The 24,619-nt window shown below is 27.2% G+C and overlaps 1 protein-coding gene across 2 annotated transcripts in view; it reads right to left on the minus strand.

Annotated features, from left to right (window-relative positions):
- Window positions 1–6,250: 6,250 nt before the first annotated feature.
- Window positions 6,251–24,619, minus strand: part of LOC114125365 (zwei Ig domain protein zig-8-like) — a 345,563-nt gene continuing 327,194 nt past the window's right edge. For both annotated transcript variants that reach the window (XM_050198278.1, XM_050198279.1), the window contains exons 5-7: window positions 20,731–20,858; window positions 9,565–9,733; window positions 6,251–8,462 (exon numbers count right to left, since the gene is read on the minus strand). In XM_050198278.1, coding sequence (XP_050054235.1) covers window positions 8,362–8,462; window positions 9,565–9,733; window positions 20,731–20,858 — 398 coding nt within the window. In that variant the 3' untranslated portion in view covers window positions 6,251–8,361. The remainder of the gene's footprint in view (window positions 8,463–9,564; window positions 9,734–20,730; window positions 20,859–24,619) is intronic.

Genomic DNA, 24,619 nt, shown 5'->3' on the forward strand with positions numbered 1-24,619 from the left:
TATATTAGTATTTTAGTATTATTACTAATAAGTAACAGTAAAAGATTATACTATTATCATATACGAGTATTATAATCTTGCAAAAGTTGGTTTTTATAAAATTAACATATAGATATTATTGCTATTTTATAAGTATAAATATTCTTTGTAAATAATAAATTATGATTGAAAAACAATTTCAAATAAATTACTTATTGTTACAAAATAAATTAAATAATAGGTGATGATATTCTATCGTGATGGTTTGAAATTGAACCCTGAATATTTATGAATTACTATTTTTCTTAATAAATTCTTCATTGTTTAATTTAATTTTACAACAATATAAGCTATCATCAATTAAATAAATATTTAGTTCCTATATATTGACATGGGAAACTTCAAAATGTATTAATTATATACAAATACACGCAAAAATATGTTTCATTTTTAAATATTGGTTCCTTATAGCAAAAAATACATAGTAAGTTTTGAAACATAACGTTTCTGGAAAATTTTATATTTATTGAGTTCCAAAAAGTAATGTAAAGAAACAAAAATGAACGATTACATTTACGACTTTCTGTGTATTTATTAGTGTATGGTACGCAGATTTTTGGACCAGGATTTTTTTTTTTTTTTTTGATAATTTATTACATTTTTAGTTGAAAATGTGTATACGGTAAGTAACTTATTGGCTGTAATAATTCAGGTTGATTGAAAAATAGCTTTAATTGCTCAACTTTTGTAATACACAAACGGAAAAAAAGTCAAATATTCTTTATAAATCCGTCAGTTTATGTTTAATAAACTCAGATAACTGACAGTAAAGTGTGAACTTGTAAATTAAAAATTAATATTATTATTATTGTCAGACTTTTAAGAAAGAAAACTACATTTTATGCATAATCACATCAATGATTAAAAAAGTTTCAAACTTTATAATAAAAAAACATTGGTTTATCTACACGGTACCTATTTAAATATTTTATTGGTTAGATAATTAAGATTCTTACCAAATTCTTTTTACAGTTTTTAAATGTGTTCAGTACTTGTGTTACTGGATTTTTTTTTAACTCTCACACACACACAAATAAATAAAATATATTAATTGTAATAATACTTCTTGGAAAATATATATAAATTCATATAATATATGATAAATGTATTATATTATATTATGATGCATATACTCTATGAGTCTATATATATATATATATTATGAGTGTAATAAAGCATGTTAAAATAAATTATAATTAATATGAGTATAAATTTTGATTTTTTAAAAGTATAGGGATAAAATTTAAGTTTTAATTTTTCCAGATTTCTCTACATACCTTTTAATTATTCTTGAATACATTTTCAAATTATTGATTTCTGCTATTAATGTCATATTGGTATTAAAGTATAGATCTCGATGTTTTGATGTCCAATTCTTCACTAAATATTTTTATCAACACGATTTCTTGAATAATTCAACAACTGTTTGAACATCAACAACGTTATGTAATACCAGTCATCAAATTATCAATCAAATCAATCATGCAGATTACCTGCAATGGATATTTCCTTTATACTTATGTATATATTATATTTTTTTTTATTTTTAAATTTTATATTCTTTATTTTATTTTGTTCACCTACAAACACTTTGGCTTATTAGATTATGGTGGGTTCTTTTTTTTAACCACACGGGTTTTAACGTTTGCGACGATGTTTCGGGGAATTCTCGGTTCATAAATATTTTTACAGTTAAGTAGATTGTTATTCATAAGATCCGTCTCAACATCAAATATTCTATTATTATTAAAACCATCCACAAGCCGACTATAATACGCAGTGCGTAGTTGTACACTAGGTATCCGGTTCGAATCTCAATCCGCTATGTTTTTCCATTTTCAACAAGACATCTCCATACAACAACCATTAAAACTGGGCACAAAAAAAAAAACATTAAGGATCGAAATAATTAACGATTGAATATTTAACAAGCATGTAATTTGTTAATAATTAACATACACTAACCTTTGGCAACAAATTATTCAATAAAAAAAATCGTATTTTTCATATCATGTTTGAATTTTGTCCATATTTTTATTAGATGGTTGATATATTATTCGGTAAAAAATGTACACATATATTTGAATTTATCATTTCATTAAACAAAAAGCGGGCAAGTGAGTACCGCTCTGCTGTACATTAGGTGCCGTATGGATCATTATTATATATTATAGGAGTGTTAAATTTGAATCCAATGATAGTTATCATTGTATACGAAAAACGATTCTGAACGAAGATGATTTGTCAGTCTAGGATATAATTTCTAGTGGTTGGTGAAAAAGGTGGTTTATGTTTTAATGGCCTGAATACAACAAAATTTAAGTTCTTTTATAATAATTGTAAGTTAAACTTATGAAAAACCTTGTATTAAATTTTCAACTCTTAGCTACTTATACAAACATTTTTATGAAATATACCTACAAAATAATTTGCAAATATTCATGGTTTTGACGAATTTTTGTCAATATTTGAACTTCAAATGCTAATAAAAAAAAAATGTGCCTATGTATTCTTATAATTTTTTAATCACTATAATAATAACTTATGAGGAACTTTGCATTAAATTTTCAAGTATTTTGATAGGGCTAAAAAAATTTTATCGACCCTTCAAAAAAAATTTTTCAGAAAAATTGAAAATTTCAGTTGTCTATAAATAGCTCAAAAAAACTCAAAGTATTTTGAAAATTAAATCAAGTAAATAAAATGCCAATCTAAATAACTGGTAAAATTTTCAAGTATCTACGACTTATACTTTTTGAATTATAACAAATATCAAAAATCGTTTGAGGCTAAACCGTTATTTAGCGCGGTTTTGTAAAAATTTAAATTTCAAACACTCATAAACATTTTTTGTCTGAATCCGGTAGAGTTTTTTTACAGATATTTGAAGAAAAATGTATGGAGAACCTTGTACCAAATTTTCAAAACTTAGTTATAAAAGAAAAAAATTTTATGATTTTTCAACTTCAAAATTACTTGCAAATTTTCGCGTTTTCGACAGATTTCGTAAAAATTTGAACTATAAACTCTTATAAAAAAAAATTGTGACTAACTAATTTTTTTTAGCTACAATAAAAACAACTCATAAGGAACCTTGTATTAAATTTTCAAAACTTTTTGGTCATCCAAAAATTTTTATCGACACTTTAAAAAAAATTTCTCAAAAAAATCGAAAATTTCAGTAGTCTATAAATAACTCAAAAAAGTCAAAATTTTTTGAAAATTTAACTATATACAGATACTACTGACATTAACATTTGGTGAAAATTTCAAGTACTTTCAGTGATTAGTTTTTGAATTACAACCATAAAAAAAAAAAAAAAAAAAAAAAAACACACACCATTGTAAAATCAATACATTCATCACTTCGTTCAGAATCTAAAAGTTATGAATGAGGACGGTTCTAAAAAGCATAATATATACTGACTACACCAACATCAAACACCAAAAATTGTAAAAATTATTTTGTAGTTAAAATGTATGAATCAATTTGAATTTTATATCACCTAAGAATTTAATGTTTCTCATAAGTTCATATTATTATTAAAAAGAAAAGCTTAGCATAAATCCTAGTGCAATTTTATGATAGTTTGAAAATCAAGTATGGAAAAAACTATTTAATTTTAAGAAAAAAAAATTTAATTAAACGATTTTAGTTACTTTGTTTTACTATAAAAAAAATATTTACTTTAGACAATCACCAAAATTGATACACAAATTATAATTTTCCATTTATAATAACATTTTCAAAATATTTAAAATTGTCAATTTGTTGTATCAGTTTCATAGTTATTTGTAGGTGTTGTTACACTTGCAGTGTTGTTACAATAATTAAAATTGAATATAATACAATCCTAATGTATGTTTTTCTTATATAAATTGTAAAATATTGTAAATACATGGACACAAATTCTCTTATCGTTTTCAGTTAAAATGATAACAACATTTGTCAAAAACATAAAAATGAAAAAATAAGTTCGTTTAAAGATGTATCTACTTACAAATATTTAAAACACATTTTAAGTAGAAATTTTGACAAAATGGGATACTTGTTTAAACGAATGTTAACTATTTTATTTATTTTGTTGTAATTAAAAATGTATATAATTATATTAATATTATAGTTTTGAAAGTTGAATCTTTTTGCAATCATATTGTTATATGTTATAATTTATTACAATATCATATACATGTACATTATTATTTACTATTAGTTTATTCTAAATATGCCGCTGAAATCTCGTACACTATAATCGCGTAGTCATATTTAAGAGGTTTTACTTTACAATATCCTGACGCTCATAGCTTCTTATAGTACAAGCACTTGTCTACTTTAACAGAAGTGGTTGCCCACACAAGTTGAAACATTTATAACAAAGAGCGTTTGTGTGTGTTTCTCGAGCATTGACCTAAATGTCAGTTCTGGTCATTTTACAGTAGGAGTAGTAAACATTTTAACTGGCCATAAAAATAAAACTGTCCAATGCACATTCACAGAGGTGAAGGGTTACTAAAACCATACAGAGACTCTCCGCACTCCGCATCTAAGTTTTTATCGCTTTCAGCACGACCGAAATATTAATCTGAGAAATGTGGACTTTTATTATATTTCTCTCACTCTCTACCTTTTGCATTAACGAAATTCGTGCTTCGGAACATTTTCGATGGATTACCAATTGATGGTTTTTATCGTATCTTAACACTTTATTATTAATTTGTGTTCTCAAAATGACATTCGACCCTACAAAGTGGAAACAACCCAACGAGGACAAATCTTTGTCCTTCAATCACAAAATAATCGAAAGTAAAATGTTTTGAAAATACGTAGTAAATCGCATTAGATTATAGTTACTTATAGTATAATATTTAAACTAAAACTGGGTTTTGATTTTTTTCTATATATTATTTTATTATTGCTTTATTAAAATAATAACACTTATGCCTCAACGAACGCAACGTTTAAGACTCAATATCAATAAATATTGATGCTAAAATAGTGTAGGTTTTACTATGCTGTATATTTTTGTTTATCCATATTATTAAGATTTATTTATGTATTTATTAGGCAATAAATATTAATCAATTAAAAGAAAAACAGTAACCATAAAACTGTTATTCATTAAAAAAAAAAAAAATTGATCTCTCAAGGTCAATATAGGCATAATATAGCTAACTATCTTTAGTAAATACATCTATATATATATCTTAGATGTACATGTTTCATTAAAGTCAAAACATACATTAAATATGTTTTTTTTTTTTAGTTTTTAACCTTAAATACAACTTTGTAATGGAATTTATTACATACTTCAGTATAATTTGACTGAAAATGTTGAGTATTGGCTACTACTGAAATTGAATTTTTAAAACTAATAAAAATTATATTTTTGGATATTTTGAAGGAATAATACTGCATATTTCCATGCTAAAAATTATAAACTAGGTACAATCATTCCCAGTAAGTTTTGAAACATAATATATAAAAATAATCCTGAATATTGATATTTTAATGGGGATTAAGAATGGGTATCGATATCTCCACAATAATATATCGTATACTCGTATAACGAAACAATCAAAAATTATTATAGTTTAATGCGTCATATTGTAATAATAATTGTGTTTCACTCATATCGAATAATATTTAATCATGTTTTGTATTCAATAGTAATATATGGAATATAAATCAATTTCACTGCAAACTATAATTCTCCATATTAGTTAATAGTTTGTACGGATACGACGTACAAATATATATATTATATTATACAAACAATATATATAGTTATATATATGAACGCTACTATAATAGTATATTTTAATATACAAAATTATTTTTATGACATATATTTATTTAAAACACTAGGGATTATACGTTTTAAATTCAAAATCCTATATCAGGTTTACTTAACAAAACAAACAGTAATATGCACATATTTTACTTATGCGTCACAGGAATCTATAATATAAGCTATAAATAATAAGGTGGTGACCATAGAAAATAAATAATACAATATCATTTCCATTTCTTTATAATATTATATTATAATATAATACGCGTGATCACATAATATAATATAAATACATAATATAATAATAATATAATATAACATTATATTATATAGTAATATATAATACATAATATTTTTGTATAACGATTTTTACAACATTATTAAAACAGAAAACAGTTAAAAAAAAAAAACCGTTATTTTTTTTTTTTGTTTTACTAACTTATCTTAGGTAGGTAACAATTTTTTGAAATAATGGTATTATTATTATTAATACTTTTTTTTTTTTAATATAAAATAATATAACTTAACTATCTTTTGGTTAGACAATCTTATTGGCATAATAAACATTATGTACACTTACAATAATATAAACACATAAGGATACAAAATTAATGTGGACAACGAATAATTTAAACTTTATAATAATAATATATCAATTAAAATAATATTATAATAATTATATCGTTAATATTTAACAACAAGCCCAGAGTACACAATGTTAATTATAAAATGATTCTACCGACGCGATGACGGTAACAGACAACTGCAGCTATTAATAATAATAATAATAAAGTACCTGCATAGATGTCGATTCTCATACAGAGGCTTATTGTTTTAATAGAGTAATTTTACAATTTATAGAAAAAAAAAACAAAGAAGAAATTATCATTTTTTTATATATAATATATACTTACAGTTATTGAATATTGTATAATATATTTAGTATTAAAATTATATATATTAATATATATATATAATTATATGTTACATTGTAATATTAAAAAAAAAGAAGCACATTTTTCTAATGGCTAATTGGATAGTTTTTAAATTTTACATATATGTATTATTATATTATAATAAATTTAATTCTACACATGGATAATCACACGAGTTCGCGTCATATACATACCAAAAATGGTATTAATTAAATAAACCAGCAAACAGGTTAATGATTATATCGGTCAGTACCTATATTGAAGTCGTCTATAAGGATAGTGTGCGAGCCTATCGAATGGGATGTAAATGTATAATACATTAATATAATACTATGTATAACTCTGATGGACAAATCGATTGATTTTTAATTATTCTAAAGAAAGAAAAAAAAATCATTGTTGACAATTATTATTCACAACAAACTATAACGACTCATAGTTAATACGTAACGCTAATGCACATAGTACGTTGTTCTATAATTACAATAGATAATAATATAATATTTTACAAAAATTACATTGTTTTTAACACGCGACGGAGGAGACCAACGATCGAGGAGGGGGAGTTCGCGTGGCCTAACATTATACGGACAACGGACGTCTGGCAAAATTGAAACGGCGTGAAAGAAATTTCTGGAAAAGTCACCCCTTCCCCCGTCTTTGAAGGCTTACGTCGAGTGTTTTGGAGTTAAACCATTGACTTGTCGCGGAGTACGGACGTCGCATTGTCGTGAGCGTATTATGCAGAAGAGCAGAAAAAATAATATTTTTATAATTTCGGTCGATTATGTGTGTTAGGTATTTTACGCAGAAATTCGAACGACAACAGCAGCGTGGAACAAAAGTTAAATGTACGTTTCACCCGACGAGAACGCGGCGATGAGGGGAGGGTTGTGTGTGCTACGGATTATTTTATATTTATTCCTATCGAACCGGTAGGGGAAAAGAAGGAGTTTCCATAATCATCGAACCGTTGAATTTCCACGTTTGACGGCGTTCGCCCGCCACGACAAGGTGAACAGAGTTCGCCCATGTCACTCGTCGTCGTCGTCGTAATACACACACACACACACACACACACACAATATTTTATACATAATAGCGAGCGCTTTTGACGCAATGCGGCGGAAGCCGTCGTTAAAATAATAATCTTTTAGTTATTTTTTTTTCGTTCTCTATCTCACTCTGTGGGCCGGTAGGTCGTCGTCAAACGCAGTAAATTATATTTATTATTATTATTTTTTAAATTGCTACCACCCGTGGGTAGGGGGGTTATTTTTTTGTCCACATCTTATCGATAACGTACAAAAAAATACACACACACACACTCCCCACATACGAGTACGCTCACGCTCGAAACGCGTTTGCCGGCATTTGTTTTCATCGGTCGCGACCCACACGGATATGGTGGGTACAGGATCGACGCCGGAGGGTGGTACGCGTCCGCGAGCCCGCGTGTGTGTGCACAACTGATTTATACAAAAACATAATATTAACAAAAATAGATCAGGACCGAAATGGAGTTGAAGACGACACTCGGAACTTTCGGCAACGATCACATCGTTTGACGTATGCGGTCCTTCGACGTCACTCGTTTACACGTGCAACAGCATGCACGCGAAAAATATCAAACAATACATGTGCGTGGTCCTCTGATGCGCTTGGCCACCGTGTTGCATCGCCGCCGGGTACTCTCCTGCGAAATAAAATAACAATAATATTTTAAAGGGCTGACAAGTGACCAACAATATATTTTACTCATAATATTAATAATTATGTTATGTTATACACTTATTATTGCTACGATCTGGCAAAACATTTACATTGTAGTTTCTACCATAATATTATTGTAAAATTATAAATCGTTATCGAATAATACTTTCGTATTACACATTTATTTAGTTTTTAATTACGCCTATTTGTTAATATCATCAGGATTCGGTAGGCCACATATTGGACCTACGGCGGGTCTAATGTCCAATATTTTAAATTTTTTTCTGTTATTGCGCTAACCCCGTAGCTGTCAACCATAAATGCAATTATACCGTAAGTCGTAAACACTATCTCAGTCGATCCTTTTTCTCATTTCATTTTCTTTTTTTTTTATCCACCCTGCAGCTTTTGTGAGATAATATTATTCGTGGTTATTATCTACTTTACAGTTTTCGTTATTAATTCCAACCCCATAAACTGTGGCGTAACGGACACCAATTCTGTTCAGTAGATTGTAAATATAAAATTCTAATTCCCAACTTCATTTAATGCCACCGAAAGATTAATATAATATTCGTACCTATCACAAGTATTGAAATGTCTTTTTAATTTTTTTATATTATTTTAAATTTTTTTAGTATGGAATCCGAAAATTTGTGCCGTGGTGAAAACCGGTTTATATTACCAGAATGTAATATTATTATGTAGCGTTCATGAGTTAGGGATATAAAGCTGTGTATGGAGTGTTCCATTCAACGTTAGATACTTATTGTTTTAAATAATCAATTTTTAAAAAATATTTATTGTAGGTACAGCATTTTAAGTTTTTAGAAATTTTTGTTTTTTTTTTTAAAAAAAAAAATATATATTTAATAATCATTTAAAATGTTTTACTTTATTGAAAACTAACCGAACTTCAAATGATAAAAACAGTAAAAAAATATTTTCAAAACGTTTTTGAAATAATAAATTATATACGTTTAAATGCATTAATCAGTAAGACAACCACAATCAGATTTGACACAAAAAACAACATTTCAAAAACGACGTTTGTTGTCTCAAAAATTAAAAACCCAATCGCTCACCGTTCAACACGTGTACGTTGATGGATTTAGCTTGCGAGTTGGATGGGTTGCACTGATAACGTCCATTGTCCTCGACACGAGCTTCTTGTATAAGTAGATGACTTGTAGTGACTGTTCCTTTTTCAGTGACAACATTCACGCCTCCTCTGGGTGAATCGTAACTGATTATCTGAGGACAAACAAGCAATATACTTTTATAATCAAACGTCATTTTAATTTGGTAGGCAGATATTACTAGAGATACGCGCTATTAAGTATTCAGTACCGGATGACAAGATACAAAATGTGAATATTTTTAATATTCTAAAGTGATAAATTCAATTTAAATTATGTGAATTCTTTTTTTTTGTTTTATAGAATTGTAAACGCTTCACTCGAATTTGTAACTTATAGGTATTACGTTCAAGTATTTTATTTTTGTTTTTCATTATACCAAGTTTTTCTAAGAATGTATATTGTATATTTCTTAAATTATTATTAAAAATATTATAATGCATCAAAACCCTGTGCTTAGAGTTCTTTGAAAAGCAATAACTCAGTTTATCCTTTGAACATGTGGAAATGAAGTTCTAGTAATATATTCAGTTAGATAGTTGATAGACAGTAAGAAGGTACAATTTATTCTCTTGAGAAAAATATTTTAATTTAGTTGTATGTTAAAACAATAATACTTAACTAAACAATCAGAACACAATAATGTAAAAACAATTGTATTTTCATGTATCAATCAAAAAACAGAAAATGCACTTCACACGTAGTGTTATGATATATGTCTTCCTCGCAGCATTAGACGCATTGTTACTAATAACATGCATTTTATAAGTGATCGTTTTTCTATTTGTGTTTAACGCAGCACGTTGGTAAATATAACAATGTGTCCTGACGCACTACCAGTCTGGACTAGTGCTGTGTCTGGACGCTACTTTGAAAACGTACCTTCAGCCTCAAAGTTTCTTATGCAAAAGTTTTTCTATAAATCGTAGACTACTTGAAGAATTTTATAAGAATAGATTTTATTTTTTGATCCAAGTTATTCGATTTCACGTTTTAAAACTTTTAACACGATGTTCTATAAGTTTTACCCTGTATTACACCATAAAACTTTTGTTTTTTAACATTTCTAAAATTCTTACATTTATAATACTTTTTGAAATGTACAGCGGTTTCGCGTAAACTTACGATTATCATGAGTTGTATTTTAAATTTTTAAATGAATTGTTGAAAGCAAAGTGCAATATTTTTTTTAGAAATTAAATTATATAAAATATGATGCACTAAGTGTATCACAGCTGCGAATATTGATTTTCATAATTCTTATTTATTTCATACCTAGGTACTTGAAATACTTAACAGGATTAAATTTTCCTAAAAATTTGAAAAACTGCATCGAGAGACCTTTTGACCTTTTATGTTGAATCCTTTTAGTATACCCGATGAGCTTTATATAGTTTTCCATGTAACATACAGGTCTTAAATATTTAATAAAATCACAAATAAACTTAAAAATATTTGACTTGGAGGTTTCATGAATACATAATTATTTCCTTCAATTTGTATAATAGGAAGTTATGATATTAAATTTACTTTATTAAATATTAAGTAAATATAAAATTGCTTTGCACTATAAAAATGTTCAAGTTCGTCAAGGTTTTCCTTATATTTTGTTTGTATTTAAACTGAAAGTTTTTGGGAATGTAGCCAAAATTGTTTACAAGGAATAAATTTAAGTTATAAGCAGTTTCATATCTACTTTAGTAAAAAAAATACATAATATAATAACAAACTGTACTCTATTTAAAAACATTAGGTATAACAAAAATTTGTAGTTTTTTTCTCTCATATTATTATATTGGAAGAATATCTATTAAACTTAATCTAGTTTCTTAATTTTTTTAAGTTAATATAGATACACTTAGTTTTATACACGCTTACACTAACGATCATTTTGATTATCATACGAAAGTTATAAATCTCAATTATTTATTTATACTGTCGTCGTTATAATTAAATCTTTCATTTTTAACTGCAAAAGTAAACAAAAAATGATAATAAGATATTTTTTCCAAATAATTTTTGTATTTCCCATTTTTTTAAAAACATTTTCACCATACACGTACTTTATAAATATAAAATAAAAAATAAACCACAAGCCATTGTTTGCCATTGTTTTATGGAAACAAAAACGTATAATATTATTTCAAAACCTTGCAATATTTATTTAACAGATGTTGACGATTTCGGATTATCGTATTATAAATCGATTTTTGAACATTTGAGTTTTCCAAATGTCTATAATTTGAGCCATGTATAGTTAACTCCTCAAAAATAATATGGTCTTATACATATACATTGTTTATTATTTAAACACACTTGAGATGTTGGGTTGTATATTATAGTTTATGAATAACTAATATTCACTGAGACGTTTGCGAATTAGCCTTGATTACCCCTCATCCGAACTATATAGCATATATACGAGATAATTACATTGTTTGCATGCGTAAATATAACATATTCATCGCACTAATCCATTTTGTGGTTCGACATTAAATAATCCGTAGCTCGATATCACACCCGAGTAAATAAAGTGATAAATTATAAGGTGTATAGTTTGGTAGTATAACCTAACTTCTACCAATGGTGTCCAAACTGCTGTCATTTACTTATGCTTTCAAATGAACCAGTCCGCGTGAGTGCGCACGGCCAGAGACGTTTTCTGTCATTTCTTAATATAAATAATTCTTCTTACTTTAATTAGGTATTAATTTGTAATTTTAATCAGTCTTTTAACATTCCTAACCACAGATCAATATTTTATTAATCAGCGACTAAGATAATATGGCCTAGAAACGGCTGTGTTTGTACAATATTATGGATACTTTAAGAAAATTAATTAATTTAAGCATTATTATAATATTTTGTTGGGTACAATTCTAGAAACTGCCAGTAGGTATCAATCAGAGAATTTACTTATTTATTATTCATATATGGTAATTATTTTATAACATAACTATAAGTATAATTCGAGTGGCGTAGCTGCGAATTAATCGAGGGAGGGTTTTTAAATAAATATGATTTAACAACGACGACTTTATTTGGCTACTTGAATGAAAACTTTTTATTAGTCAAATATATTGTCTCTTATTATAGTTGTAAAGATTAGTGAACATGTAAACATGATCTGATAAAGCTTACTGATAAAATATAATAAGCTCAACACGATTTTTATTTTAAAATAAAAAATATTATCGTACGTACATATCTTATCATGACATTTTGTTGTAAAATATAGTTGAACATTGAGGCAAATCAATTCAATGGTGCATTGAAATCTTAAAATAATGTTTTACCATTTTTTACATATTGTAAAATTTTTCAAAAATTATCGTGAACTTAATTTCTTAGAGAATTATGAGAATAGTTTTCTAGTGATGTCCTCTTCGCTCTGGAAAATGCTAAATAGACAAATTATTTATCAAATATTGTTAAGGTGTTACCTAATAAGATGTGAGAAAATCAGGGCCATATTTTTTTTTTATTAAATTTTACATATCAATATTTTTTTTTATTTGGTCGAATTCAAAATCGTCCATTCACATTATTTAATTATGTATATCGTTACTGAAGATCGTTGAGAAGAACACGGTGGTAATCTCGGATTAGGTATATATGTTTCAGATTCAAGACCTCAGTCATACATTGCGTAAATTACGGTCCGGACTCCGGGCATTTTTTTAAAGTACATAAATCGAGCAACGGGGCATTTTAAAAAGAACATACAAAACCATAAATTATATATAAGTTTGTCAGTGAAAAAAAAGATATTACATAAATTATACGACTATACAAGAAATAAAAATAAAAGAATTGTAAAAACATAAAAATAAATATATTTGTTTAGATGTTATATAGGAATTATCGTGCATTCACGCACATTTTTACCGGTTACTTAATTCACAGTTTTTAATAATGCATTTTTTCATCATGACTGCAACGTAAAGAGCAAAACAAAATATATTTTTAACCACAACAATACAATACAATACTATATATTATTGCCAGTCCTAAATCTGAAAAAAAAATGGGAAGTTAAATATTTATTTTGCAAAAATACGTCCCTCGACGTGATTTACGTATGAATAAAAAATATTTGAGCGGCTACAATTTACACACACACACACACACACTCAGAAAACATACCCGGGAGCGATATACACGAAAAATTAAAAACGGACTCAAATAATATCACAGCGACCCTGCACAGATCATACAGACCGTCTGCGGCGTCGCCGTCTGCAGTAGAGAGCACACTGGCACAGGAATACCCGGGCACTTAAGGCCGTTCAAAACCACGATTGGCCACGTCGAAAAGGCTTATCGATTTCAAAAATTCGATGTAATCTTAAAACCAAAACTTAACGAAGTACGCCGTAATCTGTCGTCGAACGATGCCAACCGCCAGACTACGTTTCACAGGGATGACGGTTAGTTCGATATAGGGGGCTGATGCTGACACTAAGGTTAATTGCTGTTTTAATATTCGTCTACAATAGACAAAACGTATTATTGTTATATCGCGGCCGAATATAATATATTCAATGACGAGCGCTGTCTATCGATACGAAGAACCAAAATTCAGGGGCGAGCCAGAGTTTCCGTTCCGGTGTAATCAATTTTGCGGTTTAACCATCGTCGTTCGTCGACACTGCGGCTCTCGTTTAGGTCACCCGTACCGTAGTCCGTCGCCGTTTCGCGAATTATTTGTGGCGTGTGCCCGTCGTCCCGCCGGTGCTTGCCGACGAGTTAGCGGACGACGACACGGGCGCAGTCGTGCCGCACTGCCGCTCCGTATTGTATGTACGGGGACGCGCTCCGTTTAGTCTGTCACGCGACATCGCATAATACCGAGCAGATTCGGTAAACGTATGGTAATAGTATAATATACTATTAAATGCATATAATTATACGCGATATATATGTATTTATGTGGGTAATACGGTGTGACGTACCGTCGTCGTCGCAGTAGCTGATGATGTTGAAATGTCTTTACGCTCGCACGAGAGTGTACATAATATTTTATACCGTTTTTTTGAGAATAAAATTTACGAGAATCAATTACGAAATAATCATAGCGAACGCTCGTCAAATGTATTATATCATACTCGAACAAAAAAATTAGAATTCCCACGAACAAAAATGAAATGAAATAAAACTGTCGTAACTATATATATATATGTAAAAAAAAAAAAAACACGACAATAATTGTCTACAACTAAGTCGTCGCATAACGCGTGTGGCACATATTAATATGATACTATTGTATGGCAAAGATGGCATCACACGAACGTGTTTGCGAGCCTCGTGGACAAAAATGCAATAACGTCAAGAGCCAAAATGTTTGAAAATAAATTTTATATAATTTTATTTATATTTTTTGAATGTTAAGCAAAAATATTAAAATTCATAATAATATAAGTATTTTAAAAAAATGCATAGACATATTATAGAACATGTTTATTTATAAGAAGTTGTGTACAACCTTGTCATCAACTCGATATGGATAGCACGGAAATGTATTCTGCCACGTTATTCCAGGTGTACTTCATTAGTTTCATCCGTTGCGTATTGTTTCGTGGGTGTGCTCAAGGCCGTATCCAAAAAATTTTTTAAGGGGGGAAAGGACCAAAACCTGAATAATGTATATTTGAATATTTATTGACTTAAGTTTTCGACATTTGATCAAAAATAATACAAAAAAAAAAAATTTAATCTTTTAAACGTGTTTGTTACAGTCTGGTGGACGACGGTATATTTTTATAATAATATTTTTAATTTAAACAATTATAATATTGAAGTTGTTAATTGTCGAGGATTACCGAGGTTGATAGCGTTTGTTTTCGATCCGTAAAAATCTATTATTAAACGCTATAAATTATAATACTATTTGCAAATGATATGACAATAAAAAAAACAGTCAATAGCATAGATAAATATAATATGTTTGTGATCAAAAGTAAATTTAATAAATTTGAGTTTTATCTATTAATGACTGAAAATAATTATGTTGGTTTTATAAATAAACAGTTATTACTTATTTTAAACATATATAAACTATTTAAGACATTTTTTTTTTTTTGGGGGGGGGGGCAGTTTAGGTTAGGTAACCTAAGGTTAGGTCTCAGATACGGCATCGGGTGTGAATGTTTTAATGTTATCATTTATCATCATCAGACATCTTATTATCCATGAGTACCGATATTACATCGTTCATTTAAGAGGTGTTTCCACGTGATTTAAGGCCAAAGTAAAGCCGTTTAATGTTTAATGGTCACTCATCATAGCGTTCGTTTCGTTGCGTTAAATTTCGAAAATGTTTATTTTTACTATCGAGGGTTCTGGTAAGACTTGTTGAATGTTTTCTCCATACACTTATTTTTTATTTTTAGAGGGAATACGAGGTGTGCGAATTATTCACAAAAACAATGTCAAGTTTTTGTAAATTTCTTACAGTACGTCAATATATTTAAATAATAATATATTATAAAAAATAACCATAATATATAGTAACACATGACTTATGACTATTGTACCCTTACTTTTGTGCTGACTTAGATTAAATCACTAAAATGTACCTGTTGTATAAATGCTAATTATCATTATCATACATAAATATAATCAACATAATATAACTTGACTATAAACTTACCTAACCTACCTATTCAATTATGATAGTAGAATATAAAAAAAAAACTTTTATATTCTAACAAAATTAGATATCTTTTCGCCGTATAGAGATTCACGGTTTATATAATTGGAACTTTGGACATTTAAATTACGAAAAAAAGTCATTAAAGTACATTATATGACTAGTATAATACACAAAATATTATATTGATAATTTTATTTTTCAATAATTACTCTTAAATACTTCAAAATAGTTTTTAACTTAATGATGTAGGTACCTTTTTATCTATACATTTTGAGAGATAGTTCATTTAATTTTCAATGAGTATAGTATTTAATGTATCTCTACTCACAGTGGCTTTAAACTTTTTGTTTTCATTCAACATAGTTAATCAGTTATTTGTTTTATTTCGTTGACTCCGAACTATCAAGAAAAACAATTTGACAAATAGCTAATACTAAGCTTATGAACTTGATGGTTGTGCAATTCATAGCTTGTGGTTGAGAAAGTTTGTAAGCACTAACCGTACAGCAAACCATCAAAACTTTTGTAATATTCTCTAAAGATTTGAAAACTTGGTTAGTACACATTTTTATGCTGAGTTTGAGAACAGATATTTTGTAAATATATACAACAGCCTAAGTATATTTATTGAATGTATAATAATAAATTTAAAATATGTAAAAACATAAAATATAACTTGTTTTATTATGTGTTTAAATTGATTTGGAATAAATATAAAATCATAGTTATAATTATTATTATCAAATAGGTATTAATTGTTACTTAAATAAATAGCATAATAATACGCTATAAGCGTTTCATTTGTAAATATGTATAAATGTATAATGTATACTTTTACATAGATTTTACAATATATTTTTTTTTTTGTTTTGTTTTTAACTGTCATAACCTTTAGAAGAATAATTTAATTATTAACTTTAGGGTTTTTGGTAGTAAATTTGATTTAGTTGAACATTGAGGGAGGGGTAAAATAAAAATAAAAAATTTCCAGTAATTTTTTTTTATTCAAAAAACCAAATAAAAAATTAAGAAAAACTGGCAATTTTTACGTTAAACCAGTTTTTGACGAAATTAAATTTTTATTTTATTGCAATTAAAAATAAATAATTATACATGCCTATATTTTTTACCTATATTTTAAAATATAATTTTCTATACATGGCACAAGATATAAGGCTCGTATAAGTTGTTCTTAAACCTGTATACAAAAATATTTAAAAAAAAAAAAAACAAGTAGGTACTTTTGTTATTATTATTAATTTACCTATTAAGCTCAATTTATTTTTTATATACATCTGAAATTAAAATTTGAATAATATTATATTATATTAAATCGATGCATACAGATGTTAAATATTTTATGAATAATTAAAAAATATTATTTGTGGGGATTAAAAATTTTTATGTATAGTGTGCATTTTATTATTTTACTTTACTCGATAATATTTTTAAAATAAATAGATTAGTTTATTGATATTATACAACAAACCTATTCACTCATTTTTACGGTAAAGACTGATATTGACTCAAAAGTTAAAAATAAAAACATAATATGGTGAAAATTATAAAAATCTAGGACAGAACTGTTTTTCGTATACGATTATTATAATGATATCATAATTGAACTCAAATTGTATACATCCAACTCCACATTTACTGTACAGTAAGCGGTAATTGCTTGCCCACCTTATGTGCTTAACATTATAGTTAGACATGATAAAAAAAATGTGGGTGAAAAGCAAAACCACCGGTCGATAAGTAAAATTATAGTAATGATTTTCTCCAAACTTCTTAAAGAGATCCCTTTTCCTTTCCGCGTCTATGGCTAAGTTGATCACACGTGTTGACTGAAAATTTATTGTTTATACAGTGTCTAATGTGTTAATATATATGTGCGTGTACAGATACACCCTGTTATTAGTTTAAGATGTTGGAAGTGGGGATAAAGCCATACAGAGAGTCTTAACAATGTTTCCCAACTTGTCCCCGACCCGAAAACCCATCAATAAATATTGTTGTAGTACGATATCGTTCAAATACTATGTTTCACAAAATGGTGAAACTTACTCTATATTTTGGCACTGAACTTTAGTCGATAATATTGAATATAGCGGAAATATATTGTGTGCTTATTATTATACTTGCATCGGTAACGTATTAAATTTATGGATGTTTTTATAAATATTGAAAAAAAATATAGTGACAAATTTCAGTTACAACTTTATTAGAAGTCAGTGGATAATAATAATAAAAAAAATGTCACGAAAAGTACCTGTGTCCATATTAAAATACGATTTATGGCTGTTCGCGCCAAGATTTATATTCGAAATTTAAAGTAGATATACCTATATAGCCACCGGTGGAGGATATAGATAACCCGTATTTCAGCGGTATGCATGATGTATGATATTATAATACCCGTAAAACGATTTGTATCCGTTATACGCGAAATACGGTGAAAAATATTACCATCAAAACTTCGAGAAATCGTAATCTTGTTCGACGCAAAAAAAAAAAACAGTAATAACGCCGTGCACTCAGCCGCAGTCAGCTGACGGCGAAGTCTTCGCATCATATCCACATAATTTTTTCTTCACAGAATACTGTCGTATGTATGTATCTACATGCACACGAAACACACGGATGTGAGAGAAAAAAAATTAAGAAGAAAAAGAAGAATAAAAGTAATTTCCCAGAGTATATAGCGGCACAGTTTATAACATATACCTTGCCCGTGTAAAGTTACGACCATTAGCCGAGGATAATAATGATTTTACGAAAAAATGTTTTACTTCGGCTACGATAGAGGCTGCGGTAATGGCCATGCGGCACTGGGCTGAAGTTCGCAATACTGTCAGTGCTATGACTGCTGCCGACGACTGTATTTTCTGAGTCCGACCGACCGACATACACAGAACGAGAGTAAAAATTGTGTCGAACGAAAGAGAAGTATTTTTAGTGGTAATATTAGTTTTTTTTAAGGTATTGCTATATAGGCTTACAGCTTATTTATTTAATTTTATATTAAAGTTCTTTTATGTATACATTTGTAATGTGTATTTTACTGTTGTTATTTTGTTGGTATTATAAAAGTATAAGTTATTGTAGTATACTCTGTATTTACGAATGTACAAAATCAAACATAAAATATTTAATATCATATCGTTGTATTTTTAGAAAAAATGCTATTTTATTAGTGCAAGTCTTAAATTATTTAAAAGGTATCTGTTTTTAATGTAGTTAAAATCTTTATCTAGATTTCAATAAATTATCTGTTATCTAGTATAGATAATGTTTAAGTTATTATTGTACAGCCCTGACTTATAATGGATTCATGAAGTCTGGTCTCCGTCTATCTTTATTGCCTGCGTACGAACAATAATAATATTACCAGTGTGCACTTAGGCATAAGTCGAAGACTGTCACAACACAGATTATGAGTAAAATTTCAAATAATCCGTGATAACTACTATGTTGTCAAAGTGAAACAAATAAACACGTTTTAACATTAGAAAATCTTCAGACTTAGTGTCATACTTAACGTCTTATTATAGTCGGGACGTACACTATTATTGTTTTCGTGTCATATTTTATTTTAAATTTTGAATCTAGTATTTTGTATTTATTATTATCGTGCACAATGTGTAAATAGTATTCAGTAAAACAAAAGTAATTTAACTTTTGTGTGGAATCGACTTCATAAATGTTTACCATACGTCACAGAGATAAGTATATATAAAAAAAATGTTTTCATATAAAAAATTAACAGTTACCTAATAATATTTATTTATTTTTTAAAATATTATATTTTAGAGTACTCTATATGTAAATAACTAATGGAAACTTGATCCACATTGATAATAACTTATAAGATAATAAAATAATGAAAAAATCTATATTTCTAAACAGATACTATCGCTAATTAAATGTGTTATTAAAATTAAATTTACTCGATTTAACTTTAATTCGAAATTTCATAAAAATAAATAATTTTAACTTAAAAAAAAAAAAAAAAAACTTTTCAAAATGTCTATTACAATACTTTTTAACACTCTGACATTGACTGATTGGAACAAAGTATATACGGGCAAATTATTGTTAGTTATTATATTTTTAATATAGAAGGGAACATTAAATTTGAAATCATTCGATTGATCCAAACACGAGAATATTAGTGATGTAATCTGATTTACGATCAGTTATTTTCTTGGAATATGAATGGGCAATGGCAGTTTATAAAAACGGTATTATGTAATAGCAAATATTTCAAGTTAAACAAAAATAGGTGCTCACGAAGAATATTTTTGTTTGACAAATTGTCATGAATTTATGATGAAAATATTATGAATCAGTAAAATACATATACTGCGAAATAAATAATATTTTAATGCATTTTGATAAAATGTTTTCAAACTATATAATTAATTTACGATACATTTAATAAAGTTTTTACTTACAGCATTATTATGATTCCAAAATATGTAAGATGGTGGTTCTGGGCTATGTAGTACGACACATGTCAGGTTAATGGTACTTCCTCGATCAATGAATATTTCCGGTCCTCCAATAATGTCAGTACGAGGTTCTGAAATATAAAATTCAAACATTTAAAATATGTAAATTTGAATCTAATATTAAATAAATAATTTATTTTTGTCGTATCACATTTATATAACATACAAGTTTAGACATACGAAACAAAAAAAACTGAATAATCGCTGAGAAAATAAATAAAACGTTATTGGCAAACTGTATTGTTTTCAACAATATATCACGTTTATTCCAACTAATAGCGATAACCTAAAATGTATTGATTCATAGTATTTCAACTACAAATTACAGTTACATGATATATTATGATTTATGATAAGCGTAATAATTTGATGACTGGTTAATACTACTAAGTCAAATATTAATTTAAATGTAACGAATGCTTAAAAGCAAAAAAAAAAAAACTATAAGACTTTTAGAAATGCACTAAATATTATAATAAATTATGGGGAATAAATTTATAATTATTGATTGTACAGTAGTCTTACAGTATTTTGATCATTAAAATATTATTTAATAACAATAGTAATATTAATTATTGTGTTTGTGATCAATAATGATTGATTCGAGAAGACTAAAGTAAAATTATCCATTTAACTTTGCCAAAAAGTACATCGATTATTTTATTGATAAATATTTAGTGAACAGTTTATTACATTTGTGCTGGTCTTACCACCGATAGTTTTGAAAAGTAATAATATTTTGATATAGAATTTACGACCAACATTTCTGTTAAATGGTTTCCTAAGAGTAGGTACACAAAATGTTTCATGAACTTTTCACGGGTAAAGTATTTAAGAAATAGCATGTTAATTCTTATTTAAATGTTACGCATGAGTGGTCTTAATAAAACAAAATTGTATAGACATTTTAAACTAATGTGTATATGGTATAAAAAATATTACAATTTATTCAAACATTACGCAGTTACGTATAAAATGATTAAACTAATCTAAAATGTTTGAAGGTTTAATGTTAACATAATATGTGCTAACATATGCAATAAAACACTATACTTAAAAATATCTTATAATTCAATATTAAAAAAATAAATAAATAGTAAGGTTATTCCATATACGACTTGCTTTAATTGACACATTTAGCGTTTTTTTTGTCTATAAAATATTTTATCGTTAACATTTTATCGTAGGGAATAACAATTTAAAATTGTTCTTTTAAAATACGAAAAATACCATCAAAGTTAAAGCTATAAGGTCATATTATTTCGGAAGCCTAATAAAGCTACCTAATGAACAAGGATAAATTATCCTATCAGAGAATACAAGTCTTTATTAAGAACGGTGGGAAGGGGTATAACGGTCTTTGAGTTGACTTTTAACCTAACACTTCGTGATGTTGATATCCTGTGGCATTTCGAACTTGTGGTCGCTATTGTAAATACAGTCGCAAGTGAGGGTCATTTGAAAGCTAATGTCATCGTATAAGAGGGGTTCGTACAGAGTATTTTGAGAGTAATTTTGTACGACCAACAAAATGAGGGTGTGTTTTTTAAGGATATGATGAAACACTTGAATAAGTCAGGATTATAATGTTTAGAATATTACTCATGGGATTATCAAAATGTTATTTTGGTATATTGGTATAACACGTTAAACAACAAAAAATTTATATTATTCACAATAGGACATAATATTGTTATATAATTATCATAGGAGTTTAAGCGATATTAAATAATTAAAGATCCTTAAAATGTATCTCACGACTCAAAACAACAACACTGCACACTTTAAAATAATACGGAAAAGTAAACACAACGGTTCAACGATTTTTTTTTTCAAGATGTTCTACCTGATAGCGTTACTGTTGAGAAAAAATGAAAACTCTCATTAGCCACGGTCAGTTTTACATATTATGGCACTTTGCGTTGAAAAAGGTTGTAAAGTTGTGCGAGGATATAAAATCATGCTGGTCATAAATTACTTTTATAGAATTTTTAGAATTTTCAACTCCTAAAATAGAATACTGATTTAGTCTGATATCATGGACTTACATATGATTCTATAATGACTTTATTTTTAATTTATCTACTATTTAATATTATGCTTATATGATATTGATATAATTTTATTTTTATTACACATACTTTATCTAAGCTATTTAAATTTTAAACAAAGTTTTTTTTATGAAAATACATTATACTTTATTAATTATAAGTAATTATTTTAAAGTCACATAAACTTAATAATTGTGGATGAAATTGTTTGTTAAATATAAGTAATAATATTATATTATCACCAGGTTTTCTAAGTTCATATATAATTAGACTATAGTGGCTAAACGTAAACGATGATTAATGATATTTGGTATATACTTGAATTATTAAATAGATATTATGTATATGAGTATTCTATATTATTTATTAACGAATAACAAAACACATAACAACTGTACACATTAAACAGGTAATTAAGTAAAACTATGTAAGTAAAATGTTAAGTAAAATTATGATAATCGTGAATATAAAATTATTTTTATCCTTAGTTAAGAAAATATAATGAATCTAAAAAATCTTAAGTACCTAAAATAAAAAAGTTATATTTTTTTTACTAAATTACAAGGACGGTCTATCTTGTATTTTAAACAATATTATACATAATATTATAGGAAAGAACAAATAATAAAATATTATGGTAAGGTAATCGGGTACGATGAATTAATTTCAAATGTATTATCTTAACACGTAACTATCCAAAGTTGAGGTGAGCTAAGCGAGTAGAGTGTTCATTTCAGATCATTAGGCATATTATTATTATTTTATAGAACGTTAACTGCGCGAGTATAAACTGGACATACGGCCACTACCATGTTAATCATCGAACCCGTTGATTGGCCACGTACTAACTGGTAATCAGTTTATGAAATTGATTTTGCAATTTGATTTAGAGTTTACAGGCATGGGTGTCATAAGTAATTATAAGTTTAATTATAAACCAGGCATAACTGAAAAGCTATTTGTTATTGGGGACACCTTTGAAGCAAATGTGCTTGCATTGGAAAATATAAATGAAAGGTGTATAATCTTTTATTTTTGTTATTAATAATCTTAAACGATTGACTCGTAGTAATAATCATTTTCACTTGTATGACTGAATAATTTAAGCTATTTGAGATTATAATTATACAATACCTAAATACGTTAAAATTATTTTTTTAAACCATAAATTAAAGAATAAAAAAAAAATAACATAAAAGTTTTCATTTATAAATACTGTATATCAGATTAGATTTTAAATAAAAATAAAATAATAGATTGCTTGACTTTGGCACGTAATATACTCGTTAAAGCAAATAATTTAGAACATAGCTTGTTTTAGTGTAGAGTTACAAAAATAAAAACTATAATGATTATATTATATAGACAGTAGACATAGGTTAGTTTAAAACTTTGTTAATTTAAAACTGAGGACAACTAAAATAGATCTATTATGGTGAATGGTGAAGTGAAGGATTTAAAGTATATTATACTTAATTAGGTTAATCATCAACATTTTTAATTTAATGTTACTTAAGTTCTAGTTATAAATTATAACACATATCTTCGTTATTGACAGTTAAATCCTGATTTTTTTTTTCTGATAAAAAAAAAAATAAATAAACCTATATAATTATTATAATTTTCAATAGTGGGAAAATTTCAATATCAAATATTTTGTAATTTAATATAATGTATATTATAAGCATGATTCAGAGGTACCAATGAGGTGCTCTGATAAGTAATAAGTATACGTATTAAATAGTTCTAACTCAAGGTGAGAATATTATATAGATTATTAT

The sequence above is a fragment of the Aphis gossypii genome, chromosome 1 (assembly GCF_020184175.1).
Source record: "Aphis gossypii isolate Hap1 chromosome 1, ASM2018417v2, whole genome shotgun sequence".
Taxonomy (NCBI): Eukaryota; Metazoa; Arthropoda; class Insecta; order Hemiptera; family Aphididae; genus Aphis; species Aphis gossypii.